This window comes from Centropristis striata, chromosome 24 (genome assembly GCF_030273125.1).
Source record: "Centropristis striata isolate RG_2023a ecotype Rhode Island chromosome 24, C.striata_1.0, whole genome shotgun sequence".
In the NCBI taxonomy this organism is placed as follows: domain Eukaryota; kingdom Metazoa; phylum Chordata; class Actinopteri; order Perciformes; family Serranidae; genus Centropristis; species Centropristis striata.
In genome coordinates this window covers 5212617-5234297 of record NC_081540.1, presented here as the reverse complement: position 1 = coordinate 5234297, position 21681 = coordinate 5212617, and the positions used below count along the sequence as shown (strand labels likewise).

Here is a 21681-nt window from a genome sequence, read left to right as displayed (position 1 = left end):
CCAATGTAACAGCTTGGATTACAGGGATAAACAAACCAAAAAATAAATAATGAGCCATACATCACAGCTCAGCCGTGGGTGGCTTTTGGAGGAGTTGATGTTGGACTCGTGACAGGAGGAGACAAGTCATTGAGAGGGTTGTGATGATTAAAGTCCAAAACTGTTTTATACCAGCTTCAGTGGCAGCACCCTGATAGTGTGGGACCAACATGATTAAGACATCACACGCTGGAGAATGTACTAGACATGGATCAGAAATATTTTTGCTCTTTCTGTTGGAGATTTGGAGACAATTTCTGTTATTTAATTTTATTTTTTTTCCATGTCTAGCAAGGTAAAGAAACAGGATTTTATGTTTATGATTTTATGATGTAACCATATGTTGGTGAAACTGAAAGCATCTGCAGGCTGTGTTACACTAAAAACATGAGCTTGTCTTTAAGATGATGGTGCCACTGGTGTCTGTTTGACTCAATAGGCGTGTTTCCACTGAGTACTTTTAGGAAATTGGTGAGTGTTTAGGCCTGTCACAATAATTACTATATCGACTTATCGTTCGATATATCAAAATGGACACACTAGTTTTTTTCTGGACTCAATATATTGACTTTTTTCTGCTTTTTCTGAGGGTAGACGATCATAGGCTTTTTGGCGTTTAAAGTAATGCTGCAAATGTTTGAAAGGTGTTTATTCTGGTGTTATTGGAGCCTTTTGGAGACTCCTTCCTACTCTTCTTAACAAGTAGCAAGCGTCGTCCCAAAGCACTCACAAGCGGCTCAGTCCTCCTGCAGCAGTCTCTCCCAGCTGCAGTCAGAGCAGGAGATGTTAACCCCTCAGCGTCCAGTCTGCAAATGAATCATGCACGCACAAAGTCATCGCCTCAACCGCTCAATCAGAGTCGACTAGTTAGTAGCGCTAACCGCTAACCGGTGAAATAGGGCTGATCCTCTCTCCCAAGCCACACCTATAGCGGCTCACTTCAGGGAAAAGTACCTAATGGAAACGCGCCTAATCTGACAGTTTTTTGGACTTTGTAAAAGAGATTGGCACATTGACGTGAAGCGTACGTGTTTAGCAATAAGAACTGTAGCGTTAAAAGTCCTCCGTCTCCTCAGTAGATCTTTAGCTCTGTGTTAACACCTGAGCATACCAGGAGACAACAGACAGGTAATAGAAGCATGATTTTTAAGCTTTAAAAACTTGTCATGCTGCAGACTGTCGCCTCACTCAGCGTATGCTCCAGTGTTAGCCTTCTTAAAGGATTACAGTAGTTTGGTAGTTTGGGAAATATTGAGAGTTGGATAATAAGATCTGTTCTTTCTTCAACTTAGAGAGACAAATCTTGTCATCTCACTCTAGATAATGTGTATTTCCCTAATTTGTTTGCATTAGAGGCCAATACTCCTTCTTTCCCATCATGCTCTGCAATATCCGACGCGTCCAACTGATTTATTTTTGCCCCAGTCGACCACAAACGTAACGGTACATTAAAAAAACATCCCTTCTGTACATAGAAAATATATACACTACCTTTAGACTAGACTAACGACAACATGTTCACGAACTCCTTTTTATTAAAAAGTGACGATTGTTTCTTTCTTTTTAATTCTACTGAAACCCGTGAGAGTGTGAGCGACGCAACGTAAACGGCATGCGGTGGTTTTTAAAGACTCCGGAAGTGAGACTGCGCTCATTTTTCTTTTGATCTTTTTTTCTCTTCACAGCGGAGAGCGAAAACGTGTGTGTGATGTTAAATCAATGAAGACAGAAGAAGGAGAAGAGGGATCAGAGGAGAGGGAGGATAGAGAGAGAAGGAGAGCAGGAGATGGACTCGCGCTGAAGCAGCTCGTTGAGTCATGGCCATGGGACTCACAGGTCGGAGGTGCCCGCAAGGAATGTGTGTGTGTGTGTGTGTGTGTGAGTGTGTGATTGCTTTTGTGTCTGTGTGCTTACATCGAGTGTGACTTTGTGTATTTCTCATCTCTAAATCTGAACATCATGTTAACGTTCATGTCTCTTCTGTGTGCTGATGTGTGTCAGAGTGAGGACTCGTACTGCAGCAGTTCGTACAGCAGGGGTCCGTCACGGTAACGGATGCCCACGGCGCCCGGCGTTATGTACTGCAGGATGTTAATAGTCCTCCGCAGGCGCCGGTCTACGTAGTGGGCATCCCAGGCCGGGTAGCGCTTCCTGGGCATGTCGATCTTAATCAGCGGGCCTTCGGGCTTGGAGGTGATGGGCGCCGACCTCACCTGGAAGACCGGGAGACACGTCTCGGCCACGTCCTCCTCCGTCTGCGACTTGGCCATGTGGGCCGGCGTGGGCGGGGCGGTGGGCGGGGCCGACGGCGGCAGGGGGAGGCCCCAGAGCAGCTGGGCGCAGCAGGAGGAGGCGGGGCTCGGCTGCATGTGGGCGGTGGCCGGGTGCAGGAAGCCGTAGTACAGCAGCATGACCAGGACGCCGCCGGCGAACGTCAGGTAGACGCCGCACAGCGCCGGCACGGCGTAGGAGTCGGTCAGCGCCGGGTCACGGTAGGCGTACCTGCAGCGGGGGAGACATCACGGTCACCACTCAACATGTAAAAGAGTCTGAGGTAATTAACCCTCTGGGGTCTGAGCCTATTTTGGCCGTTTTTGACTACTTTTGATTTTGCCCTTCACGTACCACATAAAAATGTTTACTATGCCCATATTTGGTATCCATTTTCTCCTCACCTATATGATCTGACAATTATTTTCTCACTTTAACCTACTTTATCAACGTATTGAGCCCAAAAATCATGAAATCTGAGTTGAAAAATTATATTATTTACAATTGACAATAAAAACCACAAATATGCTCAATGAACTGTTTTGGAAGTTGAATATGTAAACATAGGATACAAATATGAACATATAAAAAGATACAATTTAAATATAATAAAACTATATATATATAAGTCCCATAAAAACATCTGCAATTATGCTGAAATGAATGGGTAAACAGTTGTTATATTTAGCTAAATGTGCTGATGGAAAAGTTCTAGTAATTGGCTAAAAGTAAAGGATAAATAGTTTAAACTTTCAGCTTCACTTTAAATAGCTTGTTGGTCTCGTAGTGCAATTGCTGACTAAACCAACCTAAATATTGACAATTATACCACTTTTAAGTCATGCATGGAATCATTAATACACATTTGGAATAAACAGGTAATATGTGAGTTTATCTGAGTGATTCTTGCTGTTTTAATGAGCTTTAATGAACTTGACTGAACTGACCACAGGCCGGTGAGGAAGGTGTTCTCGGCCAGCACCACGGTGTAGTACGCCACCATCCTGTAGCGCGTCCGGCCCTCCTTCACGTTGAACCAGCAGAAGATGTAGACGATCCCCACCACCATGTTGAAGAGCACCTCCTCCCACTTGGACATGCAGAAGTCGGTGCCGCCGTGCACCACCCAGAAGGCCATGGCGCACCAGTGGATCACCACGAAGATGCCGAAGTAGATGTGGAAGAGGGAGGCGAAGAGGGCGAGCGAGAGGACGCGGGACGAGATGGTGAAGAGGCGCCAGAAGAGGTGCAGCAACGCCCCGCGGTAGCTCATGCTGCGCTGGTCGTCACGAGAATCACGCAGGAGTTTGTGGTAGGAGGCCAGGACCCAGGCGAGAGACAGGAGGGAGCCCAGGGACGAGATGCCTGCAGAGAGAGAGAGAGAGAGAGAGAGCAGAGGTGTGTGGTGATGAGTGAATCAGCACAAATCATGATGAGTCAATGTAAGTGTAATAATGTAGGCACGTCCTTAGATAAGGAGTAGTGTGTGACACGAGCACAACATTTGGTAATGACGCTTAATGGTGAAATTAGATGTGGAAGAGTTATTTTTAACGTCCCAGCTGCTGTGTGCTTCCACCCTCTGTGCTAGTCACATATTTGCATTAAGGTAGAATTTGTCCCAAAACTCCAGAGTGGTCGGGATGAATAACACCAGTGGGTGGCCGCCTAGATGATGCATTCATCCTGGATGAATAAGGAAGAGGAGGCTGATGGACTCTGGCTGGCACACTCCCCCGGACACCTGTGATTGTGCTTTTCTTTCTTTCTAGAACTACCTGAACAAAAAAACACACAGTGAAAAACCCAAACGCGGCACCATCTGCAGCCACAAATTACTGAGCATTATGTGGGCAAATTGCTAATTACTGTTTGTGCAGCTGTTGATTTGGATGTGCTTTGTGGGCTACATGAAAACATGGTGTTATGTTTGTTAATGTGGCAGGTAGTCGGTGGTTTCTCTGGCTGCAGTCGCTCCATCCACTCACACTGCAGCGTCTCGGCTCGGTTCTCCTGGATCATGATGCAGAGCTGCAGGACCAGCTGAGGCGCCGACTCCAGGAAGGTCTCCAGCAGCCGCAGCATGTTGACGTCGGCGTACTCGAACATCATGGCCCAGTACCAGCGCCGCTGGTGCTCCTTCTGCCGGCGGGACATGATGCCCAGGTACAGAGTCCTGATGTACCTGTTAGTGGAGACACCACAGGTCAATAGGGGCATTTTTTAAACGTATAGATATCACCGTGAAACTTCCCTTGTTTGTTATTCACATTAAGACAATATTTTTTTGCATCACAAGTTTTCTATAATTGTATGTTTAGATATGCAAATGAGGCGTTAACTCATTAAAAATGCACTAATTTGCATATATTTCCAGGACCAAAAAAATCTATTTTCATCATGTTTTTATGAACTAAATGTTGCATAAACCAGAGTCTGAATGATTGAATCTAGTTTGAATAAAACTGGTCAGTTTGGTGTCTGTAAGTGGAGCTGAAGTTAAGATTCATGAGAAAAAAATAATTTTGAGAAAACGGCCTTTAAAGGTTTTTATACATTTATAGTGGCAATGACTATTTGAATAGAAAATATTGAAATATTGAACATGTAAAACACATAATATTGTAGAAATTTAGGAGAAATCTACTAAATATAGTCCCAGATGTTTGTTCTGGATGTTTTGCATTACAACATTTCTGAGATATTATGTTTAGATATGCAAATGAGGTGTTCACTAATTCAATATGAGCTAATTTGCATTTATTTCCAGGACATAAATCTGCACATTGGATACGTTTGTGATATATTAGATTCAAAAACTCTGAAAATACTCATTTCAATAAAATTTCAGTTTGGTGTCTGTAAGTGGAGCTGAAGTCGAGATTTATGAGAAAAAACTCAACTTGAGAAAACAGCCTTTAAAGGTTTTCATGAGGTTTTCTTAATTGAAATTACTATTTGAAGACAAAATATTGAATGTAATTCATATAGAACATGTAAAACACATAATATTGTGAAGGAGAGTGGGAGCTTTAGGAGGAAAATATAGTAAAAAATATATACAGAAATGTTTGTTTTGGATGTTTTCTTTCCACTATTCTGAAAGAAAACATGTTATGGGAGGAAAAAATAGCTCAAAACCTCAAAATTGACCAGTGCATTAAAAAAAACAGCAATGCACATTAGAATTAAAACTATAAATCAATTCATCCACTAATACAAATGAAGTGGCTGCTACTTTGATGGTAAACAGGCTGCAAACATTTGCTTTACCTTATTGTATATAATGGCAACTTTCTATCTTTTGTTTGGTTTGTTGGTTGGGTATAAAAAAGTAATTTCTCTATGTTCACCTATAAATTATAGCAGCCATTTTCACTATAATCAGGAAAAGAATGAACAGATTGACCAACGATGAAAATAGTCAATATTTGTACTTGGAACCCAGATAATTATGACTTAACAAACATAAAAATAGCCTCAGTGAATTATTTTTAGCTTTTTTTCTGGTCTGGTTGTTGGTAGCAGCTCTTAATGAACGAACAGCTGTGACATAATTCTGATCCATACGTACTGAGTGGATTTGTGGATGTGAGAGAGTTCAGTACATGTGGGTGGGATGTAGGCAGTGATTCCAGTTACAATGCCTGAGGGCACTCAGTGTGTGTGCATGTGTGTACGTGTGTGTGGATGCATGTATGTGTATGTGAACATGTATGCAGATGTGCTGGGTGGGTGTCATCGCGTGTGCGTATATGTGTGTGTGCATGTGTGCATAATGCATGATTCTGCATATACAGCTATTACAGCCATCTGGTTTGAAAAATACCAGCTTAATTCACAAAACATAAATAATGCACCATGCATAGGAATGTGTCTGCGTGTGAAAGCACGCCAGTTGTATGTTAGACAGCCTCTCTCAGACTGTATGCAGATCCTGGGCATGCGCAGACACACAGGCAGTCAATTAATGGTTAGTAAATGATTCAGTGAGGAAAGAAGGACGTTTCTGCACGCTCAAAAACTCTTGGACAACCTACAATGTGCACTGGATTCTAGCCAAAGAACTTGTCCAACACCTGAAACTAAGATGATCTTGTGCTCCTGGAAAAACCTGGAGAGAGGAGCTCTCATAACCTGCTCATCCTGCAGCATTTTAGATGCATGTTCCCAGTGGAACGCCTCACAACATGCATATATGGAGCGGCCTATGCACAAACAGTGAAAAATAATTAGCTAAAAATACTGACTGAACAGTTAAAAGTACTCACTAAACAGTACTAAATAATAAGCTAAAAGTAAAGGATAAACAGTTAAATAAATGCCTAAATTATTAGGTAAATGTTGAAATATTTCGCTAAAAGTACTGACTGAACAGTCAAAATATTAGCTAAAAAATAATGGATAAATAGATAAAACAATAAGATAAAAAAGGGATAAAAAGTTAAAATTATAAGCTGAAAATAATGGATAAACAGTTACAATAATTAGCATTTTAGATGCATGTACCCCATGGAATGCCTCCCAACAAGCATATACGGAGTGGCCTATGCACAAACAGGCAAAAATAATTAGCTTAAAATTCACTGGACAGTGAAAATAATTAGCTTTAAGTAATAAAAAAATGTAGTTAAAAGTACTCACTAAACAGTACTAAATAATAAGCTAAAAGTAAAGGATAAACAGTTAAATAAATGCTTAAATTATTAGGTAAATGTTGAACTATTCAGCTAAAAGTACTGACTGAACAGTCAAAATATTAGCTAAAAAATAATGGATAAATAGTTAAAATAATTAGCTAAAAATAATGGATAAACAGTGAAAATAATTAGCATTTTAGATGCATGCACCCCATGGAACGCCTCCCAACAAGCATATATAGAGCGGTTTATGCACACAGAGGACTCTTATTGCAACATTTACCCTGCTCTCCTGATTGAAAGATCACCTTGAAGGCACCACTCAATGCTCGGGTTGAAGCTCTGCACAGCAGCTTGCAGAATTCTCTCAGTTTGCCCAGCTCACTGCTACAGAGCTTTTCAACAGCTCCAAGTTTGCTCAAGTCAGACTCTTGCAGGCGTAAACTCAGCTCGATCTTCTAGGACTGTTTCCACCCTGAACATGCTGAATCCCAGCTCCTTTCTGACCTCTAAGGGTCGAACAAAACACTCCAGAAATAGTTTAGTACCTGCAGCAACCATCCAAAAGCACCAAGATGAAGAGAACATCGGTTGGATTTTAATCACTTTAAGCTGGAGTACAAATGGGGGCTGTATTATGGCTGTATTTCCCTTTTTCATCTGGTTGTTTGAAGTGTTATAAAGATGCCTTTCTGTGACTGTTTGTTCTAACGTCCTCAGAAACTGTAAGGGTGTCCTGTTTTTTTTCTCTCTTGACCTTTTGGATTGCTGCATTCCCTGTTTGAAAAACAACAAGAAACCTTGAACCCTGAGCCTTGAACCTGGATTTCTGAGAGCCAGAAGCTGTTTATTCAGAGGGGAAACCCTGCCGACCTTCTGACACGTAGAAAGACTCCAGCTATCTGTCTATCAGCTGAGCTCAGTCCAGCTTAGCACCAGATATAGATCAGTTAGCCATCAGCTGCTCCATCACCCACTCCTTCATTGCTAAATCAAAGATTCAACACTTTGATGCTTTTCAGGTAATTTCCACATTGGACTGATAATGTTTGTCCCTCTGTCGATTCTTTAGATAGGACAGAATGTCCAGGTATTGCCTCATGTATGTGAAATTAGTGCATAAAGTTAATCTGAGTGTCTCTAAATTCAGTTTATTTCATAATTTCAAGGACAGTTCAGTCAGTTTCTGCTGCCTGAGAGCTCTTTATCCTTCCCTAACTTGGCACAAGACATGGGTTCATGGTTATATAGAAGGCAATTTCTAGAGTTTTTTCAGTGCATTGCTCTGTGTTTTCTCCATATTTCCCCTTATACAGATACCACACATGCTCTTAAATTTACACAAAAGAGTGAAAATAATCCACCTTGACATCCTTCTACATGTTCTGATTGATCCTATCTTTCCTATATTCTGCCCTACAAAGTCTAACTGCAGTTACTATGCAAAGGGTAAAACTGAGAAAAACTGCTTTAAAGTTATATCTAGTGTTTTTTAACTGGCCAGCCAAATTAGTTATAGGTAGGTAAGTGATATGACACTCAAATCATGGCAATTTATTTGACCTTTGACCCCAAAAATTTAGTTACTGCACTCAGTTACACACTGTTGTCTTCTTTCAGCTTTTATATTTTGTTTTCAGTGAATAAACACAGGTGTTTAAAAGTATTTAAAAACAACTCTCTTCGGAGATTTATCTATTTTAGACTTAATATTATAAGGTAATGTTATATTTTAATCTTAATATTTTAATTTTATCTCATCAAATAAATGTATCATTTCTTGTCTTCACTATTCAACACAATGAAGAAATACAAGACTATACTGTCTCACAGTCAAATAAAACTGCGGTTACTGCAATTTCATATGATTATTTCTCTGAAATAAAGCAAAATTGAAAACTTTGTCACAAGATAAAACAGACATCAAGGAGTTCATTTTTAGTTATGACTCAATTTCGTCCAAAAATGTAGTTAGTGCAGTGAGGCTTTGTAGGGCAGTACAGCCTGTCCATGCTTTTAAAACAAATCATTTAAAGCCAAACAAATGGCTTCAGCTTTAAAATAAGGCACAAAATGCTGTTTGTCCTTGACTCAAGAGCAATCAAGGATGACTAACCAGCATCGTCTGTTTGTCTATTTTAACATCTAGAACACAGGAAGTCCTGATTTTGTACGTTCAGGTTAAGGATCGGGGCTTTTCTGTGCAGCGTGGCGGCCAATTAATGTCTCAAACATGGAGGGAAGTGGTTTCAGAAACCATATGTGGCGAATACAGTAGATCTTCCTCTCCTCCACCCTACCCCCACCACTCTCACTCCTCCTTTTCCCACTCTGCTTTCGCGCTCTTCTACTCCCCTCCCCCCCGTTTACCCGTTGTGTATGTGCAACCTTTTCCTCCTCCTCCTCCTCCTTCTCCTGTTCCTTCCCCACCCCTCCTTCTCCCCATCTCTAAGCGATCTGTCTCAATCAGGCCGTACCATTTCCTCAGCCACAAACATCCCCACTCCCTTCTTCTTCTACTTCTTCGACTTCTTCTTCTTCCGCCTTCTCCTACCCCTCCACTTCCTCCGGGGGGAGAGTCCATTCTGCAGGCGGAGGGGGGGGGTGGTGAATTCTGGGTGGGGTGCATGGAGGTAGAGGAGGGATGTGTGTGTGCATTTGTGAGGGTTAATTTAACTCTACAACCTCACACAGAGAGAGGCTGAAGCAGAAGAGCACAGCAGGATGTAAACACACACACACACACACACTCTCTACTCTCCCTGCTAGCCGCCCAGAGGCAAATGGACACCATTAAGGAGTCTTCATGGAGAGAGTGAACGCTGTCCTTGCAGGCTAGGAGGCTAGCGCACCCCTGCTACTACTTCAGAGCTGCACACACAAGAAATAAGCACAGAGCAGAGCAAACAGTGGCAATAAAAAAGATGCATGTGTGTGTATAGGAGCAAAAGGAGTCCATGTGTGTTTCTGTTTTTCCCGCCAGTGCTTTTAGCACTACAATTAGCACCTACTCTTGTCCAACTGTGCAGTGTGCGCGCGCGCGCGTGTGTGTGTGTGTGTGTGTGAGAGAGAGAGATATAGAGATAGAGATAGAAAGAGAAATGTGTTGCCAGAAGCGCAGATGCTTTTCCTCTTTGTACTCTACATGCCTGCTGACACTCATGGGAAGGGCCGTGACACCGTTTTTCCACTGGTCTCACACACACACACACACACACACACACACACACACACACACACACACACACACACACACACACACACACAGTCAGTCCTGACTTCTCTGTAGTGGAACCCCAGCTGAAACGCTGTCCATGGTGCTGATTCTAGTTTCAGCACCATGGACAGCATTTCAGGCTCCAAAAACTCACTGTGGACGTGTCTTACATGTTACTTTAAATTAATCATTAAGCAGTATAGAGTGTGTGAAGACTTATTGTAGTAACACTGTAGTTAGTTTAGTAAATTTCCTCTTTTCAGCCATGATTTTGGCCTTTTCCAACAAGTATGAGTTGCAGAAAAGGTGACCCAAAAACTCAAAGTTACTCTAGTCTGAGACTGTCTCTGTGTCTGTCTCTCTGTGTCCCCCTCTCTGCCTTTCTGACTGTCTCTCTTAATATCTGTCTTTCAGTCCCAGATAGTAACTGAAGCGCTTGGGAGGTCACAGAGAGCCTTTCCCTGTCCTCCTCTTGTTCCTCCTCTCCTGCCTGTCAGAGTGAAGCAGCCTTCGCTTTCTTCTAGCTGCACTGAGTAGACACGCCACTCTCCCCATTAGTAACGCTAAGTGTGTGTGTGTGTGTGTGTGTGTGTGTGTGTGTGTGTGTGTGTGTGAGGAAAGAGGGAGATGGAGGGGAATGAGTTCAGGATCAGGTGTGTGTTGTTGTACCTCCACACTTGTCCCAGCTGCAGGATGTGTATGGTGGCCTGCCACAGCCAGATGGTGGCCAGCTGCAGGCGGTCCCTGCCGGGGTACAGGCACCCCAGAGCCACCGCGCCCTTCTTGGTCAGCCCCTCCACCTCCCCGAGCCCCCCGCCGGTGTAGTCCTGCACAAACCAGCGGAAACTCAGAATCTGCACCAGCACGGACGGCACCAGCACGAAGAAGAGAGTGAGGCCGAACCAAAGGTAGTCCTGCCTCTGGTAGTACTCCCTGGCCAGGCACAGGTCCGTGCCAACGTCCCAGAAGAAGACGAGGAGGGCGAGGATGATCCAGAGGCAGTCCAGCCACAGCTGCTCCCGGGGCGGGCAGTGGGTCTCCCGGATGCCGAGCCCTCCGGCGGGCTGGCCCCCGCCGAGCAGAGAGCCGAGGCAGGCTGAGCGGCAGCCCCAGTAGCAGGCGGAGGAGCGGCAGCACTGGCAGATGTGGATCGCGGCGGAGTCCAGCGGCTCCTCGGCGTCAACGTCGTACAGCTGCGCGAATCCGCCGCCGCCGCACCCGACCCCGGCTTTACCGCCGTCCGACTGCGCGGCCATGTTCCCCTTCCCGCTCCTGCCCTCCTGCGAAATGCACGACAAACGCACCGTTGTGCTTTCTCGCGGGGCGCGGATACCACGTCACTTCCCAGATACCTGCTGTCCCCGTGCCTCTCCGGAGCCATCAGAGCCAGCGGCCGCGCGACGGCGGCCCCCCTTCTTCTTCCTCTCTCTCCTCGTGCGGTCGGGACACCGCCACCGGGCGCTCGTGAGCAGCAGCGGAATCCGGTCCCGTCCTCGTCCAGCAGCCCTGCATCATCCCGTCCTGAGCGCGGTCATCTAGGGCGACAGGAGGCTATGACGTAATGCATCTCCCGCTGTTCTTAAGACGTGTGAGTGTGTATGAGTGTGTGTGTGTGGATGTGTGTGTGTGTGGGCGCGCACCGGACACTTTCTCTCACACCACGACTCGTGCAAATCTCCCAGTTCAGACCCCCGACTCCTGCCTCTCGTCCCACCCGCAGTCAGGCTGCAGGTACCCGGCATCCGCTGCAGCCCTGATCCGCTCCGCTCCGTTCCGCAGCTCCAGCCCTCTGCAGCTCCAGCTTCTTCACTTTCTCCCTCTCTCTCCCTCACTCTCTCTCACTCCGCCCTCTACCGGATGACAACCTCAACCCCTCGAAATTCACATCTGCACACGGGTACGCGCACACATGCACGCGCATCAAATGTTAGGGTTCTTGCTTGCTGTATATAGGAACAGGGGTGATTGTTTTCCAGCCTGTTTCCTAGAAGAGGGAGGAAAAATGAGATTACCGCCGTGTGACATTCATCTCTCCATCAATCATCATCATTTCCTCGACCCATCCCAACATTCCCCCTCCATCCATTGCTCTCTCTGCACTTCCCACGTCCCCCTTTTCCTCCCTCATCCATCCCTCCATCATTCCCTTCTCGGGCTGGCTGCCCTGTGGCTCCGCCAGCCTAATCAGCCATAACATATGTGGCTGTGTGTGTGTGTGTGTGATCCCTGCAAGGCAAGCATGGAGATATAGAGGCGAGGATTTAGGAATGTGAGAAACTGGGATGGACACTGTGCAAGTGTGTGTGTTTGTGTGTGTGTGAGAGAGAGGAGTGGAGAGCTGGAAAGCTGAGGGATGGATTTAGGAATTAGAGGAGGGATGAAAGGGAGTGTTTTGAAAGAGCGAAAGATGATTCAAAGGATGAAAAGAGTGACAGGGAGAATTCAGCAGAGAGGATGACTGGAAGATTTAGTGAAGAAAAGGGTGTGTCAGAAACAGAAGAGGGGGAAAAAAAGACACGTTTTTGAGGGATAAAGCCACAAAAAAGAAATGAAGAGAGAAGCAAAGATGATTTAGTGGAGGAGGCAGGGAAGGAAAGGGAGTAATAAGCAGTATTAAGTCTTTTAGAGGGACGATATAAGGATTTTTTTTTAGTATAATGGAGGTCAGGAGGAGGAAAACATTAAGGAAACCAATGATGGAAAGTGAGGGATGCAGCAGATAAATGTAAAAATTGTTTGCATTATAAAGGAATATTTTCTTCCTCAATCATGATTCCTCACAGGCTGCATCACAAACACGTGCATGCTCACCTGCCCTTTCAAAAGAATCTCTCTCTCTCTCTTAATCTCTCTCTCTCACACACACATAAACACACACATGCACGGCTCATTTATTTTTTTCCTTAATGCACACACACTCAGAAATATGCAAGCATGCACTGCATTATCTTCATCTCGCACATGCACTTGCTCCTCGTTCTCAGAAGCACGTTTCTCTGCAAGCACTTGCACTTTCTCTCTCTCTCTCTCTCTCTGTCTCTCTCTCTCTCTCTCCCTCTTTCTCTCTCTCTGTCCACTGGAGATTAGCCTCTCTGTTGTCATGACGACCACGGCTGTGCGGCTGAAGGACGGGGAGCGAGAGTCGATGGTTGTATGTGTGCATGTGTTGGAGACAATGAGACTGAGTGACAACAACGGTGGAGTTATTCAGTCAGTCTGGACTTTTTTTTTTTTTTTTTTACCTCTCTGGACTTCAGGATAATTACACTAAATCAATGCAGAGAAACATGTACCTGAGCAGCTGCAAAAGCATGTGTCAGCAACAAACTGGGGTAAATGCATGGTGCTTGAACTCTTGCTCAATTTCTGGACAATGGTTTTGCAAGGAAAACTTCTGAAATTATGAAAATAATGTTAAAAAATGACATGTGCAGAGATCTTCAAATCTGCAGCCGCAGTCTCCACGATGCAAAATGCTATTTTTTCCCCAAATTAATTAGCAAAAATGCCAGATGACTTGAGACCAAATGCTTCCTGTGTCAATAATGCAGAGAGATATGACCTCTACAGCTGCAGAATCATGTGTCAGCAACAAACTGGGGTAAATGCATGGAGCTATTGTCAATAAATTACTTCAGCTAGTCATAAAATAAAAAAAATAATCCTTTAAGTCAGGGTTGCACATTGTGTGACATCTACAATCCAAGGGAAACAAATTAAAATCATTTTTAAGCTCTTGCTCAATTTCTGGCGATGGTATTGCAAGGAGAACTTCTGAAATTATAAAAACTAGTGCAGTTCCCGTAGGAAGTATCTTTTCATATAGTGGGAGATTAAGTAGATTTTTTCAATTATGGCCAAATGAGGTTGTGTGTGAAAGCGGGATGTACAATGAGGTGTAATACTCTTGCGTAGTGTTAATATACAAAGTCTATATTGGGTAATACATGGATGTACATTAAGATATAAAGAGACATAGTTATGGGAAATAGTTATTTTAAGAAAATGAAACTTTGAACATTGATATTCACTGGAAACTATTTGAATATTATTGGAAAATCGAACCTTGTAGCCACTCTTCTCAAAATCTTCCCTGCACCTGCAGTCTCCACTATGCAAAAGGCTATTTTCCCCAAAATTAATTAGCAAAAATAACTTGAGATCGAAAGCGTCCTGTGTCAATAATGCAGAGAAATATGACCTCTGCAGCTGCAGAATCATGTGTCAGCAACAAATTAGGGTAAATGCATGGTGTGATTGTCAATAAATTACTTCAGCTTGTCATAAATCAATAAAACAAATCCTTTAAATCAGGGTGTCACATCTACAATCCAAGAGAAACATTAAAATCCCCCAAAATTACAATTTCTGGACAACAGCATTGGATAGGAAAACTTCTGAAATTATAAAAATAATGTAAAAAATGACATGTGCAGTGAAAATCTTCTCTGCACCTAGAGTCTACATTGTACAATAGGTTTTTTTCCCCCAAATTAATTAGCGAAAATGCCATTTAACTCAAGATCAGATTTTTCCTGTGTGCTGCTGATTTGGTTGTGTTGGTCCTCGATCAGCAGTAAACCTCAAAAGATCCAAACAATGATCTTTTTCTGGGTCGATTTGAATCAGAAAAGCACAAAATGAGAGTTTTATCTGAGGACAAAGTGATAAGAATGTGCACAAATGTGTCCAGAGCTTCAGTTTATTATCAAACTCTGCTGCATCATCGAGGAGCTTTTCACCAACACATGAACAAGAGCACAATGAAAACAAGGTTGGGGAAAATCTACAACCAAAAGAAAAGGTTAACTGGAGCTTTTTGTGGCTCTGAGCAGAGAAGCTACAGCTGAAGATAATGTGAACACAGTAGGGAGGAGACAGACTACATCAACCTCTAAACACAGTCTGACAGCAGGGAAACATGAGGACCCAGCAGCTAAAAAAGTTGAAAAATCATTGTTTCTTTTCTTCATTACGTTTAAATATTATAAATATACAGCTCCATGTTCTTCCTGAACCTTTGATACATATTTGTCTTCACAGTCAGGTCAGATTACTTTGAAATGTTGAGAAAATCTGGAAATTTTAATCTTTAATCTATCTTGCAGGAGAAAACAGTCATGGCAGCAGCAGCAGAGATGGGATTTGGAGTTGAATATATTTTTAAAAATATTTTTAATTTAGGTGATGGAATGATATTTATTGATTTTTATTAATGTATTATTCGTTTTTTATTTACTTATTTATTTATTCTTTTTTTGACATTATTATTATTATTTATTTACTGTAATTTTATTTTTTCAATTAGATGATTCTATCTAAAGAAAAAAAACACTCACATTAATACAAAATATAAGGGGGAAAAAGTCATGATCATTAAATCATCATCAAAAATAATAATAAAAAACCCCAGATAATTATAACTCCTGAGAGAAGAGATTTTATTTAAAATGTAAAGCGCCTTACAAATAAAAATTATTATTATTATTTTATTTTATTTTATTTATTTTTTTGTCTATTATTATTATTATTATTATTATTATTATTATTATTATTATTATTATTATTATTCAGCATTTAGAATTGGTCAAATAAATTACTATTATCTATAATTTAATAGCACATTTAAAAAAAAAAATCTAGATTAATTCCCCTACTAATTATTTTTTAATCTGATAATATAATTTACCTTCATCCCAGATGTATTATTACTGGGTAAATGTAACGCACTCACACAGACTGTGTTTATTGTTCAATTAGTGTTATGTTTGGGACTAATTAAACTTTATCATGCATCATCTGCTGATTGGAGTCTTTAAAAGAGTCGATATTTCATAAAGAGGGATTAAAAACATGTTGTGCAGCAGAATATGTGACTGTACACTAAAACTAATTATACAGCCATGTCATGTCACTGCATGTTCATTTTTATTCCACTCACAGAGACACATTTATAGCTTTTCTCAATGGAAATTGATGTGTGGCCATTTAAATGCATTGGCAGAATCTTTCATACTGTTCGAGCTTCTTTGAGCTGAATTTAAAACCAAGAGATGTTTGGGAACACCTTCACTGTCTGCTCTCTTCCAGGGTTTTCTGACTGATTAGGAGAAGAACCACTTAAGCGATGATGGCTTTCCTGCTCCTTTCGGGGGCAGATTTGTCAAGAATTAGGAGCAAAGCTGAGCGTGAAGCAAGCTCGCTGTGAATCGAAGGACATTTCATGGTTTGGTGCCAAGGTCGTTGTGCAGAGCAGCGCTGCAGCAGGCGGGACGCAAAGGGCCACGCAGGTCAGCTGGAATTTATTATTTATGGAGAGCTGCGATGAAAACAGGTTGAATTGGTTGTTTTTCAAAGGGAACACAGAAACTGAGATACAAAAAGGTTGTTAGATTTCTGCAGAAGTCCAAACAAGGGAAAGATGTCAGAAGGCTGTTTTTTTGTGTGGAAAAAAAGGTTTTTAGGCTGAAATTTGGTTTAGTTTTGGTTAAAAGGCTTGAAAAAAGCCTTTAATTTCAAAGGAAACACAAAAACTGAGATGCAAAAGGTTGTTAGATTTCTGCAGAAGTCCAAACAAGGGAAAAAAGTTCTTCAAGGCTGCAAATATTCATTGTCCCTACTTCTTCATCATCTCTTTTTTGTGGGAGTATTCTGGCTGAAAATTTGTTTAGTTTTGGTTTAAATGCATGAAAAAGAGACTTTAATTTGGTCTTATATCTACTGATATTGGCTGAGATTACCTTTTTATATTTAGAAGCTTTCCATTATGTCACTTCTCTGTTAAATTGGTTGTTCTTCAAAGGAAACACAGAAACTGAGATACAAAAAGGTTGTTAGATTTCTGCAGAAGTCCAAACAAGGGACAGAAGTTCTTCAAAGCTGTAAATATTCATTGTCTCTGCCCTTTCATCGTCTGTTTGTGTGGGGGAATAATGGCTTTTCTGGCTGAAAAGATTTAGTTTTGGTTTTAAAAGCTTGAAAAAAGGCTGATGATTACCTTTTTTATATTTAGAAGTTTTCCATTATGTCACTTCTCTGTTGAATTTGTTGTTTTTCAAAGGAAATTATCTGTTGGAAAAATTGGTTTTGTGGCAAAATACTGGTTTGGTTTTGGTTTAAATGCTTGAAAAATAGACTTTTTTTCTGTCTTATATTTACTGATATTGGCTGATGTTTACCTTTTTATATTTTAAAACTTTCCATTACATCACTTCTCTGTTGAATTGGTTGTTTTTCAAAGGAAACACAGAAACCGAGATGCAAAAGGTTGATAGATTTCTGCAGAAGTCCAAAAAAGTGAAAAAAGTTCTTCAAGGCTGCAAATATTCATTGTATCTGCTTCATCATCTCTTTTTTGTGGGAGTTTTCTGGCTGAAAACTGGTTTAGTTTTGGCTTAAATGCATGAAAAAGAGAATTTAATTTTCTCTTATATCTACTGATATTGGCTGATGATTACCTTTTTATATTTAGGAACTTTCCATTATGTCACTTCTCTGTTGAATTGGTTGTTTTTCAAAGGAAACACAGAAACTGAGACACAAAAAGGTTGTTAGATTTCTGCAGAAGTCCAAACAAGGGACAGAAGTTCTTCAAAGCAGCAAATATTCATTGTCTCTGCCCTTTCATCGTCTGTTTGTGTGGGGGAATAATGGCTTTTCTGGCTGAAAACTGATTTAGTTTTGGTTTTAAAAGCTTGAAAAAAAGGCTGATGATTACCTTTTTATATTTAGAAGTTTTCCGTCATGTCATTTCTCTGTTGAATTGGTTGTTTTTCAAAGGAAATTATCTGTTTGTGTGAGGAAAAAGTGGTATTCTGGCTGAAAACTGGTTTGGTTTAAGTTTAAATGCTTGAAAAATATACTTTTATTCTGTCTTATATTTACTGATATTGGCTGATGTTTACCTTTTTATATTTTAAAACTTTCCATTACATCACTTTTCTGTTGAATTGGTTGTTTTTCAAAGGAAACACAGAAACCGAGATGCAAAAGGTTGTTAGATTTCGGCAGAAGTCCAAAAAAGTGAAAAAAGTTCTTCAAGGCTGCAAATATTCATTGTCCCTACTTCTTCATCATCTCTTTTTTGTGGGAGTTTTCTGGCTGAAAACTGGTTTAGTTTTGGATTAAATGCATGAAAAAGAGACTTTAATTTTGTCTTATATCTACTGATATTGGCTGGTGATTACCTTTTTATATTTAGAAGCTTTCCATTATGTCACTTCTCTGTTGAATTGGTTGTTTTTTTCAAAGGAAACACAGAAACTGAGATGCAAAATGGTTGTTAGATTTCTGCAAAAGTCCAAACAAGAGAAAGATGTTGTTCAAGGCTGCAAATATTCATCGTCTCTGCCTCTTCATCGTCTGTTTCTCTGGAGAAAAAATGGTTTTATAGCTGAAAAATGCTTTGGTTTTGGTTTAAATGCTGGAAAATAAGGTCCCCGACACTTTAATTTGGCCTTCTATCTACCAATATTGGCTGACGATTACCTTTTTCATATTTAGAAACTTTCCACTTTCCAAACAAGGGAAAGAAGTTCTTCAAGGCTGCAAATATTCATTGTCTCTGCCTCTTCAACGTCTGTTTCTGTGGAGAAAAAAAATGGTTTTCTGGCTGGAAAAAAAGCCTGATGATTACCTTTTTGTATTTAGAATCTTTCCATTATGTCACTTCTCTGATGAATTGGTTGTTTTTCAAAGGAAATCATCTGTTTCTGTGGAGAAAAATTGAAAAAAAAAAAAAAAAAAGGTTTTCTGGCTGAAAACTGATGTAGTTTTGGTTTAAAAGTTTGAAAAAGCCGTCCCTGACACTTTAATTTGGTTATATATGGACTGATATTGGCTGATGAATAGCTCTTTTATATTTAGAAGCTTTCCATTATGTCACTTCTCCGATGAATTGGTTGTTTTTCAAAGGAAATCATCTGTTTCTGTGGAGAAAAAAATGGTTTTCTTGCTGAAAACTGATTTAGTTTTGGTTTAAAAGTTTGAAAAAGCCATCCCTTACACTTTAATTTGGTTATATATGGACTGATATTGGCTGATGATTAGCTCTTTTATATTTAGAAGCTTTCCATTATGTCACTTCTCTGATGAATTGGTTGTTTTTCAAAGGAAATCATCTGTTTCTGTGGAGAAAAAAATGGTTTTCTTGCTGAAAACTGATTTAGTTTTGGTTTAAAAGTTTGAAAAAGCCATCCCTTACACTTTAATTTGGTTATATATGGACTGATATTGGCTGATGATTAGCTCTTTTATATTTAGAAGCTTTCCATTATGTCACTTCTGTGCTGCTGCAGCCAACAAACTTTGTAGGCACTTCATCGTGGCTCTGACTTATCACTCAGCCCTACGCACAGCTCTGGTGTTGGACTGACTCAGAGAGGTTAGCACCACACTGTACTTCCAAAGTCTGATATAATTAATAATCAGTGTGAGCCGGTAATGAGTCGAACTCACGACGGAGGAAGGAGAGAGTCACCGCACATGAAAATCACTTTGTGTGAAAATAAAAAAGAGCCACCGGCAGCTATGGGGAATAATATTAGTCTTTTCTTTGTTGGTGGAACATAAAAAAAAGAAAAAAAACGAGTCTTCGGCGCTGTGTCACTGACAGCAATTAGCCGTCGGTGATGACAGACAGTAGTGGGAGTCTGGAGGAGTGAAGCACGCTGCAGCAAACAGTTTGACTCTGAGAGCGATGAAATGTATTAGACTCCACAATCTGCTGGGGTGTAAATATTTTCACACTGCTGAGAGAATCAGTGGGATCTTTTGTACACTGCAGGGCTGAAAAGCATGTTTGAGAATGATGGTCGAGCTTTTTTATTTATTTTATTTCAGCCAACGCTGAACTGTTGCACGCTGGGTTTTCAGTTTGATCTCTAAGATCGGAGCTCTTTATGAGACACTGGCCTCCCAAAAATGACCCAACACGTCCTTTCACAGCAGTCCAATATTTACGATTATTGTTAAACGCCCTCTAGTGGCCGTAGTCGGGATAATGGAAGGCAGAAGTGACGTACAGGGTAAATATAAAGAGCGATAAGGTCCGTTTAGGGAGGGTGTGCTTAAAAAAGACTGATGATTACCTTTTTATATTTAGAAGCTTTCCATTATGTCACTTCTCTGTTGAATCTGTTTGTGTGAGGAAAAAGTGTTTTTCTGGTTTTGGTTTTGGTTTAAATGCTTGGTTTTCTTGATTATGATTTTGTTTTTTTATCAAGAAAACCATGGAAAATGTCTAGATAACAGCTCTTTAATTAAACTCTTATGAGCTTTTTTTGTTCTTATCCTTATATTTGTCCAAACAAATGGACCTTTAGTTGTACCAGGCATTAAAATGAACAAGAAAATGAAGAAAACAATGGTCTAATAATTTTTTCCATGATTGTATAGAAGGTGGCGGGGGAAAAGAATCAAGAAGATCAAACAAATTCAGGACTTTGACCCAGGAGCCTGTTGAATTATTGTAACTTCCATTCATAAATTAAGCTCTGTAGCAGTTTTAATTTATGTCACATAAGTATTTACACACATATGTTAAGTTAGGTGGCAAACAAACTACTCTTTAACCCCAAACAATGATCTTTTCCTAAACCTAACTATGTAGTTTTTATTCCCTAAGCTGCAAATGTTTCCCAACTTGGGCGATCACCTATTAAATAAATGTCTCACATTTTATTTATTTCTTGTTTCCAATAATAATCCACACATATTCTGTGCGACAGAGAAATCCATACTTCCTCTCCCTCCTCAGTCTCAAAGGTCCTTCAGTGAACTTTGTCACTCCAGATCCAGCCGAGCGCTCTGTGGTTTTCACTTCCAACCGCCGGCGACACACACAGAGGGGCGGTTCTTGTGACAAACTGTTTCTGGCAGAAAAGGACAGACTGTCTCTCCACGATGCAGGAGTGGGAGGTAAGAGTCTAGCTTAAATATGAAGATCTTAGACTGCAAATAAAGGTCAAACTAGACGTTAATCAGTAACTCATGCTCGTCATAAAACAGATAAACTAGAATCCTTGGAGTGTTTGAATGCAGAAAATATGATGACTTATTCCTAAAAGTGATATTTTATGTTCCTCAGTCTCCAGATTATGAGCCCTCGCTGCCCGTCTCAGAGAAGTCCAACCCTCTGACGAGAGACGTGGACCGGGCTTCAGCTGGTCGTATCGTGAGGATGCTGCAGGCCTGTGACGCCCAGATGTTTAGAGAAGAATCAGGAGGATCCTATCAGGTAGTAAAAGGCTCCATTCTGCAGAAGATCTTGACTGTGTGCACAGCAGAAGGTGATCTTCTTCACATGTTTTGGAACCATTGTCGTAATATGTTATTGCACGAACCTCAAAGATAAGAGGACATACAACAGAGCAGGAGATATGAGCTCTATTAATATAATCAGTTGCAAGAAATATTTTTATTTTGCTGGATCGCACTGCAGGGAAAAACTGTATTTTTAGGACTCTCCATCACCAATTTATTTATCATTGGATAAATAAATTGGTCTGCACACCT

At 41.0% G+C, this 21681-nt stretch overlaps 2 protein-coding genes across 3 annotated transcripts in view; one reads left to right on the top strand and one right to left on the bottom strand.

The window, feature by feature from the left end:
• Positions 1-1367: 1367 nt before the first annotated feature.
• On the bottom strand, positions 1368-11544 carry xkr6a (XK, Kell blood group complex subunit-related family, member 6a). The gene is made up of 4 exons (XM_059327798.1): positions 10837-11544; positions 4299-4495; positions 3258-3675; positions 1368-2541 (listed from the first exon to the last, which is right to left on the bottom strand). The coding sequence occupies exons 1-4, from the start codon at positions 11421-11423 to the stop codon at positions 2037-2039; spliced, it is 1707 nt and encodes a 568-aa protein (XP_059183781.1). The 5' UTR covers positions 11424-11544; the 3' UTR covers positions 1368-2036.
• Positions 4272-21681, top strand: part of gckr (glucokinase (hexokinase 4) regulator) — a 28447-nt gene continuing 11037 nt past the window's right edge. Inside the window, exons 1-4 of one of the 2 annotated variants that reach the window (XM_059327796.1) lie at positions 4272-4476; positions 16258-16457; positions 20924-21084; positions 21254-21403. In XM_059327796.1, coding sequence (XP_059183779.1) covers positions 21070-21084; positions 21254-21403 — 165 coding nt within the window. In that variant the 5' untranslated portion in view covers positions 4272-4476; positions 16258-16457; positions 20924-21069. The other variant, XM_059327797.1, reaches the window with a different exon arrangement.